General features: G+C 44.3%; 1 protein-coding gene across 7 annotated transcripts; it reads right to left on the minus strand.

The window, feature by feature from the left end:
- Window positions 1–34: 34 nt before the first annotated feature.
- hcfc1a (host cell factor C1a) lies at window positions 35–17,601 on the minus strand. 7 transcript variants are annotated; one of them, XM_029694567.1, is made up of 28 exons: window positions 17,493–17,601; window positions 12,326–12,520; window positions 11,435–11,583; window positions 11,122–11,282; window positions 10,780–10,988; window positions 10,579–10,663; window positions 10,326–10,432; window positions 9,930–10,109; window positions 9,282–9,608; window positions 8,954–9,102; window positions 8,670–8,849; window positions 8,313–8,537; window positions 7,805–7,912; window positions 7,482–7,698; window positions 7,264–7,394; window positions 6,744–6,882; window positions 6,398–6,609; window positions 5,906–6,241; window positions 5,326–5,758; window positions 5,099–5,235; window positions 4,606–4,867; window positions 4,112–4,453; window positions 3,920–4,008; window positions 3,674–3,808; window positions 3,407–3,592; window positions 2,958–3,255; window positions 2,770–2,833; window positions 35–2,635 (listed from the first exon to the last, which is right to left on the minus strand). In XM_029694567.1, exons 2-28 carry the CDS (start codon window positions 12,513–12,515, stop codon window positions 2,596–2,598), a joined length of 5,091 nt encoding a protein of 1,696 aa, XP_029550427.1. In that variant the 5' UTR covers window positions 12,516–12,520; window positions 17,493–17,601; the 3' UTR covers window positions 35–2,595. The 7 variants fall into 7 exon arrangements, with proteins under 7 accessions (XP_029550427.1, XP_029550429.1, XP_029550424.1 ...); XM_029694569.1 differs by lacking the exon at window positions 17,493–17,601 and adding an exon at window positions 13,675–13,835 and having other exon boundaries at window positions 5,099–5,232; XM_029694564.1 differs by lacking the exon at window positions 17,493–17,601 and adding an exon at window positions 13,675–13,834.
- Window positions 17,602–18,767: the final 1,166 nt, after the last annotated feature.

The raw sequence follows: 18,767 nt of genomic DNA on the forward strand, positions 1-18,767 counted from the left end.
GTATCAAACTATCCCACAATGACTGGAAATAATGTGATGTTTAACATGTTTATTTTGATGTTAAAAGATACATTACTCCCTACAGTACAAAAAACACATTGGAAAATACAGGACAATTCCAGATAACCTGCAAACTGCCGGAAGAAACTCACAAGTGTCAGTGCTAAGACCAGCACCTGCCCCAGTGTGGGAGGTAAAGTTCTGAAAGACCTCAGCACTGTGCAAAAATAGTGACCCGGTAAAGGTACTGTGGAAGAAAAGGACACATTTGTATACCACATGGAAAGGAACAAAGTCATTAAATGTTTATTAGATATTTTTTTAGATCCTTCAGCTTATGGTCAAACTTAAGGCATTACTACTAAAATACACTGGCTGCATGCATATGTCTAGTTTTGCTCAACAGACACTGACACGTACAAAATCATGGATGTATATGAAACAGGGGTTTCATTATAGAAATAAATCAGGATAATCTGGAGACTAAGGTGATGCCCAGAGAAGAAATTAAACCAAGGTGCAAGTACTACAATCTCAAGAGGTAACACATTCTCCCTTCACTTCCATTCTGAAAACTCTTTATTTCACCAACTACTGAATACAGTCATGTCCACTCCAAGATTTCCCTCTTTATAAAACTCTGTGATTTATCCTGAAGACAAATGTTTCGGTAATGAACCTTGCTGTGTTTCCAACTTGCAAATCTGTTTAATAAATGCAAGTCATAGCAATTGAATCAGGGAGACAGTTTTTTTTACAAGTCAAGAAACAAAAGGCAATTGAGAGATGACCAACATGTAAAAACATTTTGGTACAGGTAATTATATAAAAATGCCAAGATGTTATTTTATTCTTGCTCTGGAAGAACTAATTTACAAGCGAGTCCACTCTGGCTATGCTTCTTCCTTCCCACCAAGACATCCCAATTTAAAGGTATACTTTTCACAATTAACTTGCACACCTCACCTCTATAGTTGTTAAAATAAGAGCCTAAAAATTTTTTTAATTGGATTTGGTGGTTCCTAACAGTATAAGGAAAGAAAATCTACCACTATCATTTTTCTGTCTAACACAGGGATCACCAACTCAATTAAGCCACAGGCTGATTTTTTCTTGAATATATATATATTTTTTTAAATGTGTAGACTGCAAATTGACCGAAAGAAGCCCAACCAGATATGACTAAAACAATCATTTCAAACCTTGCTTACATGTGTATACAATCACATCTCTCTTATGCATGGAAATACTTAGGAACAGATTTCCTAAATGAAAATAATCACTTGGAGCTGATTTCCTGATGTTTTTACAGTGTTATGTCCAACAACAAAAATATACTCTTTTTGGGGGTGGGGGGAGGGGGGGCTAAACGTGGGCCGCCATTTAGGGATACATGTTCTAAAATTAATGTGCGGGGAAAGAGGGAAGGAATATGACAACTGATCAGATTTTTCTTCATTCATTTTCCATGTTTGGCATACACACAGTGATACAAGCATTGAAAGATGTAGTAAACAAAGTAAAAGCACTCCTCTCCCTGGGTCCGTTTCAAATTCCCTTCAGTCCTATTACATCTGGGGTCCTAGTCAAAACAAATACAAAAGTCTTTATTTTTCATACCCCCTGATACAACATACAACTGATCGAACCAGGATTTAAAAATATAGTGGCTACTTCAGCACTGCCACCCGTCTTCCCACCAACACATGAAAACAATGGAGACAAACAATAGTAAACAAAACGAAAAAAAGTAGTTGACGTTTTAAAAATGCACAGTGACAAGGAAAAGCTTAAAAAAATACAAAAATAAACTACACAAATATCTTCTGCATCAGTGCTTGCTAATTTCTGGGGAAGATTTTTGCAAGATGTGTGTATGCTGCAAGTTTCAGTCCTAGAAAAGTCGGTCTCTCACTACAAATGTTTTCCTTCGTCATTCGATTTGTTGTCCTCTTCATAGCATCAGCCCTCAGTTCTCATCTCAGGGGAAAAGCAACCTGATGAGATTACTAGGAGACTGGAGTCCAGTATGATATCTGAATCGATTGGTTTCTTAAATTAAGCACATTTCTCCTTGAGGGAAAAATAACCCCTTTTGTTTGTTTTCCCATTTTGATAATTCCTCCCATCTAAACTAACACCACCACTGCCTCCTGTTCAGCACATCCTCAAACTGTACATCAGCTCATGAAGTCTCTCTCTACACCCCCCCCCACCAAAAAAATAACATTAAGTTTAGGCCGGCTCACAGCTTGTGAAGCTGTAAATGTTTCTCTACAATTGCTCAACTACTGAAAGTAGCCAAAAAAATGTATAATAAAAGTAGCTGGAGAAAAAAAAAAAAGTTATGAAGTAAAAGCTATAATGTGCTTTTTTAAAATGTGTTGCTCTAGAAATAGTGGGACAAATAGAAAAAGGGGTCTTGCCTACAGAACCATATCTCTTATTGACTTCCATCTAGGGTTTCTGCTGCCATTTTGTTTATGTTGCTGGCTGGATGTAGGTTAACTTGAGGATGGGGAGAAGTCAGGATGAGGATGGAGGGATCAGTCTTCCTGGTCAAAAAGGACAGCGGGGGGTGTCATCTGTGCGATCTCACTGGTCCGTTCTTGCTTTCTTTTGACCAGCAGCCTTACTGCAGGGGCAGACAGAAAGCAAAACATTTATTTAAGGTAATTTGCCATTGTTGAGGAAATATTCATCCACAACCAATTAGTGATGATAATATGTGTGGAATGTAGGCTAGATTAGATGGAACCAGGTACTTACGCATCAGGCGAGGAAACTGGTCTTTTTGGGGCAGGTTTTGCCGAGGCTCCATCTTTGCTGGACTCTAAAAAGGGGGAAATCCATTAAAGCGAAACCATACTTAAACACTTAAAAACAAGTACAACCATAATTATAGAGACGCTGCTCCATTTTGCTCAACAGCAGAATTTAAATGAAAGTTTACCCACCTTGCAGCCACCTGACTTGTGTGGCAGGGCCGTAGCCCTTCTCGTTGCGCGCAGCTATGCGGAAGATGATGGCGGGCTTGGTGGTGTAGTCTATGTGGGCATTGGAGAGGCTGGAGGACTGCACCAAGCAGGAGGGGTTGGGCCCACAGTACACCCGCATGAAGGCCAGCTGGGCTGGGGTGGAGGCCTTGGGCTCAGCTGTCTGTGTGCTCTGGATGGCCAGGTACACAGAGTACTCAATGATCTTCCCTGATGTCACCGAGGGAGGCTCCCAGGTGAGGTGGGCACCATCTGGGCTCTGAGAGGGAAAAGATGGAACCGTTGTTTTAACGCAAAAGCAGCAGAAAAACAATCCACATTCCATCAACACTAGAAAAACTACAACCTCTGATTATTTGTCAAGGGTGCCCTAAAACAGTAATTGTTCCGTGAATAGTTGGCAGTTTTACCTTGCTGATTTTGATGGCACAAGGTGCTCCAGGGAAGCCTGGTAAACAGGTCTTAAAAGCAGATATCTCTGAGAAGGAACCACGACCACAAGCGTTGATGCCAGCGACACGGAACTTGTAGGCTGTGCCAGGTTGCAGCTCCATTTTCTTCATCTGGTTATAGTCTGGGATGGCGCCCGAGTCATCCTACAACACACACATCGTTAGTGCTGCACTGAACTCTGATCTCGAAGCCATCAAAGGCATGAATCCAGCTTTGAGGCTTACCTCTACTTGAGAATCGTCCTCTGGGATGAAGAAGTGCGTAACCACCATGTTTGTCACCTTGACAATGCCAACATCAAACCACTGGTTCTCTTTTTTTACAAGAGTCTTGATAGGGGCTGGTTGAGGGTTTAGCTTCTGTATATGACCGCGACATAAAAGGAAGTTAGAGGAATGTTGAATGGCACAACATGCTTTCAAATTCTGATCAAACAGGCAGGATACAAGCAGGACATTATGGGTACTCACCCCACCCTCAATGCCATTGGCCACCTCTGCTACAGCAGCTTGCAGCTTGGCTGGACTGGCAACAGCAAATGTGCTTGAGGGGGCCAGGGCTGCAAGGGGACAAGAGGGAGAAGTTAATTTAAGACCCGGAGAAACACTATTAGTAAGAATAAAGAATTATACTCCTAAAAGAGAATTTAAAGAAATACTTACTCTCAGTGGATGTGCGCGACAGCAGTGATGCCACAGCGCTGGAGACAGCTGCAGCCATCTCTGGGTGCCCGTTGCTCTCAGACGCAGGGTCGTTGAGGCTGTCTGCGGGGGCAAGGCCCTCAGTGGGTAGGGCCTGGGCGTTTCCTTGCTGCTGGGCCTGAGCCTGGGCCTGAGCCTGGGCCTGAGCCTGGGCCTGAGCCTGGGCCTGAGCCTGGGCCTGAGCCTGGGCCTGAGCTTCCTGGAGCTGGTGCTGCTGCTGGACCAAGGCTGCCAACTCCTGCTGGGTCAGGACGATGGGGAGTGTGATGGCCTGCTGTCCGGTCGAGCCAGAATCACCCTCGTCTATGCATGCAGGGGAACGCAGTTTGATTGTGAGATTGTTGCAGTTGGGGAGCAGTTGTCTTCACACACATTTAAAGTAATTTGAGATTAATCCATTATCATCTACCAACAATTGCCTGGTAATACACTGCCAATCTGAGGGCCATACTTACTCATGACTGCCTGCTGTGCTGCCTGGAGGACTGCCTGAATGGCCAGGGCCTGGGCCTCCTCCGTGGCTGCAGCCTGCGCCGCTGCCTCCGCTGCTGCGGTCACAGCCAGCTCCTCTGCAGACAGACCTGTCCCCATCTGTCCCTCTGACAGCTCTGGGGACAGCCCAGTCTCCATAGCCGTCTCTCTCCCCTCCGTGGCCGTGTCTGTCTGCATGGGCTCTTCTGTGGAACCTGCTGCACCCTCAGTGATCGACAAAATGGACTGGAGATAAAAAGGGTAAAAATTAATGAGTGCAAATTCTCAAAATGGACAAGATGAATTAATTATTTCCATACATTCTATTGATTTTGGGCATTAGTTGCTGATAATTTGCTTAACCATGCCAGTGAGTAATTTGAACTAAACTCTTACACTAGCAATTCCACAATTGTTATGCTATCAGTAGAGTATAGACTGGCAAAGCATTGTTAGTTCAGTTAGGCGTTTCTTTACAGGTACTGAGGGCCCCGGGGCTGGTGTGGACTGGGTCACAGTAGTGATGGCTCTGCTCTGGATGGTGGCTGGGGTTGTTTCTGATGCAGTGGTGGAAGGAGTCTCTGTACTGCTGGTGGCACTGTCCGCTCCATCTGCTGTAGGACACACATGGCATGAAATATAGCCCTAAACATTCAAATAAAACCCATAAAAAAACCCAACAAGTATCTATTCTAACAGTATACCTGTGGCAGTAGTTGCGGTGTTGGTGGTGCCAGTCTCATGGGTTTCACAGGGGGGGTTGGAGCACACCCTCTGCACAGTGCCAGTCTGGTTCCCGGCCATGTTTGAGTTGGCCTGGGACGGGGTGTTGGTGGTCCCAGTTTCGTGGGTCTCGCAGGGTGGGTTTGAGCACACCCTCTGCACAGTGCCAGTCTGCCCATTACCCATGCTGGACAAGGACTGAGTGGCAGTGTTGGTTGTGCCTGTTTCATGTGTCTCGCAGGGTGGGTTTAAGCACACCGTAGAGCCCATGGCTGGCTTTGGACTCTGCACAGTTCCGGTCTGGGCTGAGCCCATGTTGGAGCATGCCGTGGTGGGGGTGAATGTGGTGCCGGTGCTCAGGTTCTCTGGTCCCTGTTTGCCTGTGGCGGTTCCGGGGGAAGAAGAGGTGGTCGTCTGAGGGGGAGAGGACAGAGATGGGGGGTGAGAGGATGAGCTACTCTGGACAGTGCCCAGTTGGTTTGACCCCATGATGGAGTGGGCGATGGTTGAGGTGTTAGTGGTGCCCGTCTCGTGGGTCTCTGATGGAGGGCTTGTACACACCCTCATTGCCCCGCCCATGTCGGTGGAGGCGGTCGTTGCGGTGTTGGTGGTGCCCGTCTCGTGGGTCTCACAGGGGGGGTTGGAGCAGACCCTCTGCACCCCACCTATATCGGAGGAGGCTGTGGTTGCGGTGTTGGTGGTTCCTGTTTCGTGGGTCTCACAGGGGGGGTTGGAGCAGACCATGGTGACAGTGCCAGGGGCATCGCCGACCTCAGTAGAAGAGGGCTGCTCAGAGGTGGGGGAGGCCAGGAAGGACACAGGCAGGTCCTGCACTGGCTGGGCCTCAACCCCGCTGGGGGTGGTGATGAGAGTCACCTGGGTTGGCTGGTTTGCCGACTGCAATGAGAGCACATCAGGTATTGATTATGGCGGAGAAAACCCAATCAAAAAGCTCTCCACATTGTGCAGCATGACATTTCATGTTCCAATTCTCAAGAACATAATCGGAGCTATAGCTACATATCTGTATTAAGAATAGCACAGTCGGCTTACCATGGTGGAAGTGGAAAGGGTAGTAGCTGTGGTCAGACTGGTCTGGGCTGCTGACACAGTGATGGCAGTGGGGTTGATAACTTGACTGGACAGGGTGGCGATGGTGCCCAGGGTGGTGATTGGAGTTGCCAGAGAGGCATTGGCACTGGCTACAAAGCTCCCTGCCAGACTGGAGGAGACTGTCCCTGTGACAGTCCCCAGGGTGGTGACACCTAGGGGAACGAACAAAGCACTAACTCAACAAGGGGCAGACAGCTGGAACTATGCTTGAAAAAGGAAATATAACCGCATACTTATGAACTGAACAGACAGCACCTGTTTGTAATTATGAAAATGTTATCCATACCAGTTGTTCCCTTGACGACCAGTGTAGTTACATTGGGCTTGACAGAAGACATCGTGACCGGGGTGACGAGTCGGACTCCACCCATGGGTACAGTGCGCAGAATGGTGCCAGGTTGGCCCGGAGCTCCCTTCAAAACCACCTCCAAAAACCAAGGGGGAGGTAAAATAATACAATTGAGAAGCTAGGGGGCACTATTACACTCATCCACTGGGGCAAGACATTTGATACAGCCAAATGTACAGTATTAGTAGCACTAATCAGAAGAGAAGATTCAAATATAGTCCCCAGAGGTATGCATGCATTTCAACTGCTCCAAACACTGCTGTACTTAGCCGTATGATATTTATCAAATGTTACTAAATATAAAATGCCATGTGACATTTAAAAGTTAAAAAAAGGCACCAATGTCAAAACTGAAACATCTCAAATTGTTTCACATAGCCTATAAATATTATGCATAAACATATCATATAGGCATATTCTACAAGAGGTTGTAAGGGTCATAATTTCTGTGAGGTACCTGTGTCAGCCCTTGCTGGCCAGTTGCAGTGCCAAGCTTGGGCATGGTAGTGATGATTTTGCCTGGAGTGCCAGTGGTCATCATCTTGGTGGTGATGATGGTATAGGGCGTCTTCCCTGTGCTGCTGGTCACTGTTAGCAACAAAACAAACTGTCAGCATATGGTCCTCTTGTATTGTGCTGAATTGTCCCTGAAACATGAAGCCAGTGGGTTCTGACCTGTGGCTCCAGGCTGGGTCATAATAGCAGACATAGGGATGGTCTTGATGATGGTGGTGCCCTGTTTGGTTGTGGTGGGCGACATGCCGCTGATGTTCAGGATGGTGGGTTTGTTCCCTGTTCCTCCCGCCTGGGACGTGGTGATGATGGTGGTGGGCTTGCCGTCCGCTGAGGTCACCAGCTTCAGTATGGTGCCGGCAGGGAGAGAACCCTTAGTCTACGGGAGACACAGTGGATTATGAACATGATCAACTGAAAGCAGACTGAGCCTGTCCATGGAGTTTTAGCTTCCTCCTTTTCCTGCTCTCATGAAGATAGCTGACCTGTATGAGCTGTGTGAGAGGGTTAGTGGAAGCCTGGCCTGTAACAGCTGATGTCTGCACTGGCTTGGTTTGTACCACAGACATCATCTTGCCAAGGTTGGAGATCTGCTGACATAGGAGAGAGACTGAAGTTTATGAGTCACCAGAAAACGTCACAGGATTTGGCTTCAGGAGATCAGTGTCAAGGGGACAACTGAACTGTGAGTACAGCCAATCTAACAGACCCTGACAGTCATGCAGATCTATGAACTCAAGCTGTTCCATATCTTGGAGGTTTCCACAGCCACATCTTCTACCACGGGTTCATGCCTAGGCCATATAAGATTCATCTGATACGGGTGGGGGACAACAACAACAAAAAACTAGCCAAAGTGTGAAACTATTTCTCAGTTCACAGCATGCATATCAAATTCTGAAGTGGGATCTTGTATAAGGAGAGACATTTCTCACAACCTTCTGCCTGTATTCCCTCCCCTCCGTGTCCTGTAAGACCGTCTAGTTCTCTCACCAAAGTGCCGCTGCCTCCCATTGTGAGGGGGCTCTTGACCAGGGTGATGGTCTTGGTGACTCCTCCCACCATGGTGGTAACCACCTGGTGTTGCTGGGCTACGGTAACCGTGCCCGACTTGTGCACAGTAATGATGGGTCTGTTGGGCGAGTTGGGTGACGATACGGTCGCTGTGCCCACCTGAGCTGCAGCTGTCTTCAGCATGCGAGTGGCTGGGTTACTAACCTGGAAGCAGAAAATACAAAATGTGTTAAGGGTGTAAATTCTAAACTGGGTCAGGACAGAGGCTACCTGACAAACCCATACATTCTGCCATTGAGTTTCATTTTTTACAGACTGATATTTGATGGGTCTTACCATGAGAGGAGATGCCATTTTGACTGTGGTGGAGCCAGGGGAGACAGCCATGGTTTTGACAAGGGTGGCACCTGCTGGAATGTTGAGTACAGTGCTTGAAGAGGGTGGGATCTTCTGTGTGGCTGCTGCAGCTGCAGCCAAAGCTGCCATGCCACTCATCTGAGGGCTGTTGCCGACTGGCTAAAAGGAAAACAAACAGTCCTGAGTGAGGCAATACTCTTGGCATTACTCTGGAGACAACTTTTTACCCTTGAATAACAAAACCATTTCACAATTGGCCATACTGTTCCTTGGGCGGTCTGGGCAGGAACAACCATGCGAACTCCTGGAAGAAGTGATGTCACAGTGACAGGGGATTTCCCAGCCTGGTTTGGTCGCACAGTGACAAGGGAGGTACCCGTGCCAGATGGAGGCGCTGCCACCTTCAAGATAGCTGTCAAAACAACAGAAAATCTGCTCAGTATATAGAGCCGTTGAGGTCTGCTTTTTACATAGCATTTGGTATGCGGTTATCGAAATACAATGGGCTGTAAAAATGAACAATGAAAACTGTGACAATAGTCCATAAAATGCTACAAACAACCTGAACAAGTAGGACATCCATGGTTTTACCTGGCCCACGAGCTGTGGAGGCAGCCAGCGGGCTTCTGGGCATGTTGGGAAGGATAGTAGGGGAGGAAGCCTGGGGCACAATAGTGATACCTGTGTGTGGTAGGTTCTGAGCAGAGGGAGCAGCTGTGGCTGGGCTCTTAGGCAAGTTCCCTTGCAGAGAGGTGGCGGCATTGAGGGCCGGCGAGGTCACAGCAGTGGCGGCTGGAATGTCGTACTTTTGTAGCTGCAGCAGGTAGGTGTCTGCGGTGGACACAGCGCCCCAGCTTACCTCCAGGGAGTTGGTGTTGGCACGGACTAGCTGCACTCTCGAGGGAGCGTGTGGCCTCTCTGTAACCAAAACATAAAATGGTCACATTTCTTATAAGCAATCAACAGAAGCAGAGTAAGCCTCGCCAAGAGCACAGTTGAGCAAATACTGTGGGCTTGCTTTACCAGAGTAAATGAGAAAATAGGAGTTACATTTACATTTTTAGTCATTTAGCAGACGCTCTTATCCAGAGCGACTTACAGTAGTGAATGCATACATTTAAAAAAAAAAATAATAATTCCCCCGTACTGGTTCCCCGTGGGAATCGAACCCACAACCCTGGCGTTGCAAACACCATGCTCTACCAACTGAGCCACAGAGGAGACTACGAGTTGACTCACCTGTTTCAAGGTACCAGAGGTCTTTACAGCAGACTTGGTTGTTCCACGCTTTACGGTAACCGTCACGGCCACTCCAGACATACAACCTAGAGTTGATGGCCACAGAGCAATGTCCTGCCCGAGCCCTTGGGATATTGTCCTCCAGAGTATCCATCACCACTGATTCCCAGGCCATGGAGTCTGGGGTAAAAAGAAACATAAGTTTCACATTTTATTTTTTGACAGTAATATAACTTGACCACCAGGTGACACTGCCATTTACCAATGAATGTTCACTCAGACTGAGTTTGTTGGAGTCAATCAATTCATAATACACAAATCAGATCTAGAGAAACAATCAGTGTGTAAGGTTTAATGCAAGTAGTAGCACCAATAACTGAAAACGTAGAGACAAACCGAGATTTAGGCAGGCCAGTGTGTTTGTGCACTTCCATTCCTTCTCATGTGTGGCCACCTTCACATCATCCATAACCAGGGGAACCCATCCCCCAAACACAAACATCCTACAATGAGGTAGACAAAGAAATGAGAATCAAGCAGTCATCATAAATAGGCTACTGCTGAGAGATTTAACCGATTGTTATTCCAGAGATCTAAATGATCATAATATCACTTTTATAACTTCAACAGGTATTCAGGGAGATCTCACTTGTTTGTGATGGTGGTGGCAGAGTGAAGACTCCTGGGCAGAGGTGCTGTGCCATTCACTGATGGCTTAGTCCAGGTCAGGGTGTCTGCAGACAGAGCAAGATCATTTAGATAATACACCGACTAGACTGATTTATGCGAATAAGAGACAAAGAGTGATTAAATACAATAATATGGTAATACTGTTAACTCAGGAGCCTACCGATGTCAAGGGTCCATAGATCTCCCAGACGACAGCCACTCATCCCTCCATAGATAATCAGGCGAGATTTCTTGCTGTCCTTTTCTGTGTACACTACGGCAGTGTGGCTCTCGCGAGGAGGCGGCAAAACACCGTAAGTAATTGGTATATCCCAGCCCACAACACTGGAGCCAGCACGAAGCTCCAGGGTGTACAGATCATTCAGGTATCTAGTTACAAAATAGAGATTTCAGTCAGAAAGTATTTCTAATTGCTTACTACAAACTACTTCCATTCCACAGCATCATTTAACCCGTTACCCCACTGGTCACATTTCACAACTCCTTCTTAAGGCATCTGTACCTGGGGATGTTGTTTTTGGGGTCCTCGCTGTCATTAGCCAGTCCTCCAAACAAGTAGCACTTGTTACCCACCAGCGAGAAACTGTGGCCAAGTCGAGGACAGGGAGGTGGGCCATTTTTGGGAGTCTTAGCTTTCAACTTTTTCCATTCCCATCTGCTGGCCTGAAGAAAAGAAAAAAGCATATGTAAAAGATGATAGCATGCTGTAATCCATTAATCATAATCTATTTATAAGTACTTAAAGACAGCCATTTTACCCCTGGCTTTAGCTCTACCAATGTTTATAACAAGAATGTGGTGAAGCATTCCATTACCTGTAGCTCATAGAGATCATTGCTGTATTTTCCATATTCCACCATTCCACCAAAAACCAGAAGCCGGGTGCCATCACAAACAAAACCGTATGCAGCACATCCAGGGGGAATATCACCACGAACCGCAGGGATAAACCATTGGTTTGTTGCTAGATTAAATAAATAGAGGTTAGTCTGTGTATAAACAGGTAGACATTGTTGGGTGGTCAAGTGCTAGGTAGGCCTATGTGAAGCAAATACTCGAGTAAATATTTACTCAAGCATGTTCCAAGCATCTCTGATAAATGTAGCCTGCATCTTCTTGTTTGAAAGTGTCACATGAGAAGTGTATGTTCTATGCAATGTACTTATATCTGCATAACCCAAAGTTTAAAAACGTCAACTGAAATTTCAACTGTAACATCATTGCGCTCTCATAAAAACATAACATAAAATAATTATAATTTAACACTTATAACTGTGCATGTTGACTACATAAGTCTTTCTTAGGAATAAAAAGTTGAAAAAACGACATGTTACTCGGGACAATATCAGTACAGTAAAGTGAACAGAAATTGAGTGCATCCAATAATTGACAGTGTTCAAAACAGTGCTCCTGTCGTCCATTTTATTTTAGCGCGCCATTTTCATTTGCGCGCTTCCAGTTCTTTGCCACCAGGCGGCGACAGTTTGTCAGGTAATGTCAGACTACATTTCTCTAAATCTGATCTCCAGCACACTACACATTCGTGACTACAGCGGGTAAATGCACCATATAGCGGGTCCATCGGATTAGAAGCCAAATAGTATAGTAGAATGACGCATCTCCTACAGTAATTGCTAATATAAAATAAATTAGTGTATGGAGAGTTGACAATATGGAGATTCGGCTGCATGGTGAAGTTATCTTACCTGTGTTGTAGACATGTAACTCATCCACAATTCCTTCATTTCCTCCTCCAAAAACAACCATCAATTCCTTTATAGCAACGGCTCTGTGACCATGTCTGGGCCGAGGGACAGGGCCAGACCATCCCAGTACCCGCTTCCATCGTGGCTGTAGAGTTGAACCAGTGGTCCCAGACACCATGGAACCAGTCATGTCCTCTTCAGGGGAAAAAAGGTTGTTTAAACAAAAAATGAGAACTCCAAAGCAAGATTGATGACAAGTTCTGATCAAGTCTATTGATACTTGCGAAGATAAAACTATGACAAATTGTGCAGAGTGAAAATTGCAGGTGCAATCGAATGTTGGGCCCAAACCCGATGCATTGATAGCGTGCATTTGAAAAAAATAATATTGTAAACTCCAGGGAAGTCGCCATTTTACTGACGTTTCGCAAAAAGGAAAAGCCGGCAATTATAATAATGAATTATGATACACCTAATAGCTACTCACTCTAAAGATAAGATAAAATATATATTCGACATCACAACTCAGTGCTTAAAAGTTATATTGCGCGTCCTTATTTTATTTTTGTACGTTTGCATCTTGCAGTTAAAGTTTTGAAACAACCTTAAAGTGCCACTATGGGAGCCGCCATCTTGTATAACAACCAAACAAACCTCCGCCAGTCTGAAAAATGGCGGAAGAGAAGACAAATGAAAGACATACGTGTGTTAAATTAAGCTTTAACCTACTGCTTCAACAAGCAGGTGTACTAGCCATATCCAACTACAATCCTATTACGAAATATGTGGATGAAGTGTACCACTAATAATACACGCAAAGCATTTGCAATTAGACCCGTTTGTGGATTGCTATTTTCACGCTTTTCTGGGAGTCGCCATATTTGTCACATTCATTCAATCTATCGCCGCTTCTGCTTTGCATTACAATTGTATACATCTTTCAAGTGGAATCGAACGTAATTTCTCAGATGCACAATACCACGTGAAATCTGAAACTTTCACAACACATCAATTAGAAAACCGCGCATGTACTAACAGAGTTATAGCTAATATACTATCGTAGCCAGCAAACTCACAATGTTAGCATGGTAGGCTCATTAGCACAGCGTCATTTACCAATTACATACAATAGTTAGATAAATATAAATGCATTATATAGCCAGTGTAATGTAATTCAATATGTAACATTTCAAATAAAGTGTTGTTATTTATCATGCTGTCTCTGGAATCAGCCATCTTTTCGAAAATCGGCCTACTTCTAAGCTCCCTCAAGAAAAATGGCCGTACAGTTCGCCACAACAAAACACCTATATTTACAAAATCTGACGTCCATAAGACATATTACTTACTTATTTCGATGTACTATTTGCAATAAGACGATTTGGGTGTCTACTCATGAATCACTAGCCCAAGTTCATTCGATTTGTGAAGAAGTATTCCCTCTCATGCCTGCCTGGAAGCTGCCATCTTCTTGACAACCAAAAGGGGAGGATAAAAGCAATTTGGCGTCACCCAAAACAAACATGGCGACTGGTATAGAACCGCTATCAATTAATGCATATTGGACTAAACTAAACGTGCGTTTTGACTTCAAAACAACCTACACAATTTTGTGTAATATCTTTGAAATTGGCATTTACATTTGGACATCAAATATTTCATTTAGTTCGTTGGAAGTTATCATACTTGCACGGGCTACATTGTCCCTTAATAAAGATGGCGATGCACACATATTTCAGTTTAGTACACGATTAAGCATATATAAGAGTTGTGCTATTTATGTTATCTAAATGACATAAATAACAAAACACATAAAAAACTGCAATTATAAACATTTTGTTTTGGGGGACTTTACAGTCCCATTCAACACCCACTGCTAATTGCCACGCCCCCACTTTCAATAAAGCGACAGTGAGGTACCGAATTTACAAGTGTTTTGGCGTATCTGAATGTATGCACGAAGGCATTAACAAGGTAAATAGCCTGCTCTACAGGTACGCAGTAAGCCATATGAAGACAGTCACTTTAATATTGCAAAGAGGCAATTCACATTTCTTGTCTGTATGCAAAGTAACATATGAGGGGAAAACAGGGATAGGCACTGCATGCACATGCTGCATGGGAAAATTCCAGACCCAAAGCACAAGACTGGTCAATGGACATGACTCTTTAGCTTCAAATGGCTTAAAGGTACTGAACATTCATTCTGAAAAGTACTTTCTCTCATTGCTAACTACGTTTGAAAACACCGGGTGAGGCCTCCCGAGTGGCGCAGCGGTCTAAGGTAAGGTGACCAGATTTCTGAAATGAAAACTGGGGTCATTTCCAGTTCGGCGGTCAATATATCATTAAAATATCCAATGTTATTATCTATGAAATAAAAAAGGGGGACAATTCCGGTTTCATGCATTTAGTCTAAAAGGCACACTGTGATAGACAGAGAAAACAACTATATTACAGAAACATTACAGACAAGACAGAACTGTCTGATCTGAACTGCCATTCAGTGGTCCTGGTAGAATAAGAGCAGAAGAGAACATGAGCAAAATTGAAAAAACAGACAATAGTATATGTGAAATACGATGCTGATGAGATTGGTAACTACATAATATACTCATACCAACCTAATCTGTATATTTCTCAGAAAAATGTATTTTCTTCAGGATTGCTCTGTCTTTGGCCAGCTTCTCCATGAACTCCTGGCAGGGGAGGTTGAAGTTTGTCTTCACAATAAGCATGGCCTTGATGGAAGGAACAGTGAACCTATTTCTTGCTGCTGTCCATATATCAATTATTTGGGAGAACACTCTCTCGACTGGTGTATTACTTCCAAGTAAGCACATGACAACAGACGCTAATCTAGCCAGGTTAGTGTGTGGGATGTCGTTCTCTTTGAAGTGGGTAACCACCGTGCTCCATCTCTGACTAAGCGGTGTCTCAGATGTTTTCCATTCTTCAAGCGATCCCCCCTTTAGGAACTCTTGCAGACCAGTAACCTCGTTACACAATGCATCCTCATTGATGGTCACATTGGGGCATTTTTCCTGCAGTGTGCCTGCTGCCTTCTGGATCTCTTCACGCTGAGGTTGCCTTTTTAAAAGGAGACAATGTAAATCTTTTAGATTATCTGTGTGCTTTCCCCATGCTTGCAAGTAGTTCACAGCAATAGTGAAGAATGATTGGGATGTTTTGAGAAAGCTCTCTTTAGACATGGCTCCATTGTCCTCTAGTTCTCTCAAAGTCCTCTGAACAAAACTGGAATGAAGTTGTCATCACGTCTTGCAGTCAATTTTGCCTCAACGTTTCTCAGAATTGCAGCGGACTCCACAGCACAGTGGTCCTGGCCTCCAAGCATCTTGATTGTGTCACTGAATATGGTCAAGATTCCATGGACAAAGGCCAGCCAAAGTTCAGTCAGTGGATCTTCAAACATTGTTCACAGGACAACAGGGCATTTGTCTTCAGAAATAAAAAAGGATTTCAATGGCACATTTTCAGAACTCTTTCTAGAGCAGGGATCATGGACATCCAGCGAACATTGCTGTGTCCTAAAATGTTATGGTACTCCTGGCCAACAAACTCACAAAAGCCCTTCAGTCTTTCTATTCTGACGGTGAAAATATGAACATATCCAAATATCTTTGAGCAGGTACTCAACATCATATCCAAAACTGTTCTGGCCATGTTATGAATGATGTGGGCAGGACAACCTAAGCCAATCACCTCCCGCTGCAGAGCATTTTTAACTTTGGTATGGACATTGACCCTCCGCAGCCTATTCAGTCCTCCAAAGTTGGTATTTGTTGTCGGCAGAGAATGTTTTCCAGGTTACATTTTTGGATGACCACCAGGACCTCAGCTGCAGTTTCCTCTGCTGTTTCTCCATTCAAATCAACAAAACCAAGCAGTTTTGTTTCCACAGATGTGCTGCCATCATATATCTGACTACTATTGGCAGCAGCTTTACATGTCCATGATAGGACGCATCAATGGACAGGGACACAAATTCAACCTGGTCTAGGTCCTGTGTTACCAAAGTAGTTGCCCATGTTGCTAACACGTTACTCACTATGGCATCACATTTTGTCCTAGCACATGTTAACTTTGGCTCATAAAGCTTCCGTGTCAGTTGTGCTGTGCAGTCCATAGATCTGTAACTATGATTGTGTGGTATGCAAAGACACCCTCATGCACAGCTAAACCATATTCTTCTTGGGAAGGCTCTACCTTCTTGAAGAATGTGGTGACGGAGGGCACACCAACACGGGCAATCAGAAAGGCTTTATGCTTTTTCGTCTGCTGATGTTCTACCACTGCCGTTCTTCTCCGGCTGCCAATTGAAAGAGAGGAATTACAAAGGGTGCAGTGAACAATTCTATCGTCTTGACCTGAGCGTATAAATTGACATTTTCTCATGTTTTTCATAAAAAGTGCATTTCCGTTTCTTGGAAAGAGTCATTGTATCTCCTCTGTCTGCTCTTCTTCACTCTCCTTGTGTCACTCTTCTTACACAACTTTTTTTTTCTCCTTTTCTTCACTCGTCTTCCTTTCCTTCTCTTTACCTTTCCACCTCACTCTTCTACACTCTCCTTGCTTCACTGTTTTTACTCCCTTCATTTTTCCTCCTCCTTCCTCTCCAATCTGTAATAATTAGTATACTATTAGATAAAATACTTTGGTTAACAGATTCCCATTGCTTGCCTCATTTTTGTATTTTATCTCAAAACGTTGTTTGGAATAATAAATTGGCAGGCTCTGTAACCATATCTTTACCTTTCCTCCTATCTCCTTCACTCTTCTTCCTAACCAGTCTTCCTCCTCTCCTTCCTCTCCACTGCTAATGTTATCCATGAACATTTCTAAATATATTTTCACACTACTTATTATAATGCCAAACCATAAAAATTGTAATCTACAAATATATTCTCATAATTATTTGTGCATTCATTTAATATAATCATATTTTCAAAATAGCCCGTCCACTGCATGTTTACATGTGAACGTGTTTTAACCTAGCTACCATAACAGTAGCTAGCTAACTTAGTCTACATAGCTAATGTTAGCTAGCATAACCTATTTAAAACCTTATAGAGCAGATCATCTATCAATATAATAAATTGTGACATTATAACATCACTACCTAGTATCTCAAACGATTGTAACTTACCTGTCTTGAAAAGACGTTTGTGGTGATGTTGTGGATTCACTTGATACTTGCTAGCTTCTGGTCGAGTTTTCCACAGCAGTTTTCTCTAAAACTATCGCGAGCAAGTAGTCAGTAGAAGTGTGAATGAAGCTGCTATAGCGAGCGGCCCCCTCTGTTGGCCTAAACAAGCACAACGCTATTGAGACGTCAACAGGTAGGCTCTGCTGCCCGGTCTTTCTTGCCAAATAAAGTATTTCACTTTGCGGTCTGTTATTAATGCACAGTTAAAAACGGGGACAGCTCCAGCCGGGGACAGGCCACCAAGAACGGGGACGTCTGGTCACCCTAGTAGTCTAAGGTACTGCATAGCAGTGTTGTGGCGTCAATCCCAGGCTGTGTTATTACCGGCCGTGACCGGGAGTTCCATAGGGCGGTGCACAATTGGTCCAGTGTCGTCCGGGGGGATTTACTTGGCTCATCGCGCTCTAGCAACTCCTTGTGGCGGGCTGGGTGCCTGCAGGCTGCCTCGGTTGTCAGTTGAACGTGTTTCCTCCGGCACATTGGTGCAGCTGGCTTCCGGATTAAGCGAGCAGATGTTAAGAAGCGTGGTTTGATGGGTCATGTTTCGGAGGACGCATGACTCAACTTTCGCTTCTCCCAAGCCTGCTGGGGAGTTGCAGCAATGAGACAAGATCTTAATCATAAAATTGGGGCGGAAATGGGGGTAAAAAACGAAACAAAAAAACACAGGCTGAGTGGGCAGGGAGCTTAAATTGATAAACTCGCTGACTGACAGCACTTTGATATGCATATGTAAAACAACTTGGATGCAGTGTTGCATTAAAATCATCTCAAGATAATTTGTGACATACAAAGCAACCCAAACAACATTGAAATTGCATCAATGATATCAAGTTAGTTTTATACATCTCCGTTTGACATGTCTCTTGTGATCCGGTTCACAACAGCACTGGCAGATGGGTTGACTTGACAACTGCGATTAAGTTTTGAATGACCCTTCCCTCCTTTTGTTCCATGCTGGCTGACGATCTAGCTAGCCAGTAACTACCTAACACCAGAAACGGATGAAAGGGGAAATGTATCTTTGCCATAGATTAATAGGGTAAACGTTTAATTATATTTGCTGACACCCTAATGTCAAATGTTGGCATCAGTAGAGTAGCTTTCTAGCTATGTAAACTATGCCCCTCTGCAAACATGCCTTCTCCGATGTTGGTTACAAGGCGGTACTTATTTAAATGAGGTAATAGAATATCATGTTACCATTGGTGTATT

The sequence above is a fragment of the Salmo trutta genome, chromosome 16 (genome assembly GCF_901001165.1).
Source record: "Salmo trutta chromosome 16, fSalTru1.1, whole genome shotgun sequence".
Taxonomy (NCBI): Eukaryota; Metazoa; Chordata; class Actinopteri; order Salmoniformes; family Salmonidae; genus Salmo; species Salmo trutta.

What these genes read in the sequence shown, in the direction of transcription:
- hcfc1a (XM_029694567.1), bottom strand. Translation starts at nt 12,515, where the DNA reads ATGACTGGTTCCATGGTGTCTGGGACCACTGGTTCAACTCTACAGCCA. An exon ending in GTTACATGTCTACAACACAG is followed by an intron (nt 11,584 to 12,325) that starts GTAAGATAACTT and finishes TATTTAATCTAG; the next exon opens with CAACAAACCAATGGTTTATC. An exon ending in ACTGGCCTGCCTAAATCTCG is followed by an intron (nt 10,110 to 10,325) that starts GTTTGTCTCTAC and finishes TTTTTACCCCAG; the next exon opens with ACTCCATGGCCTGGGAATCA.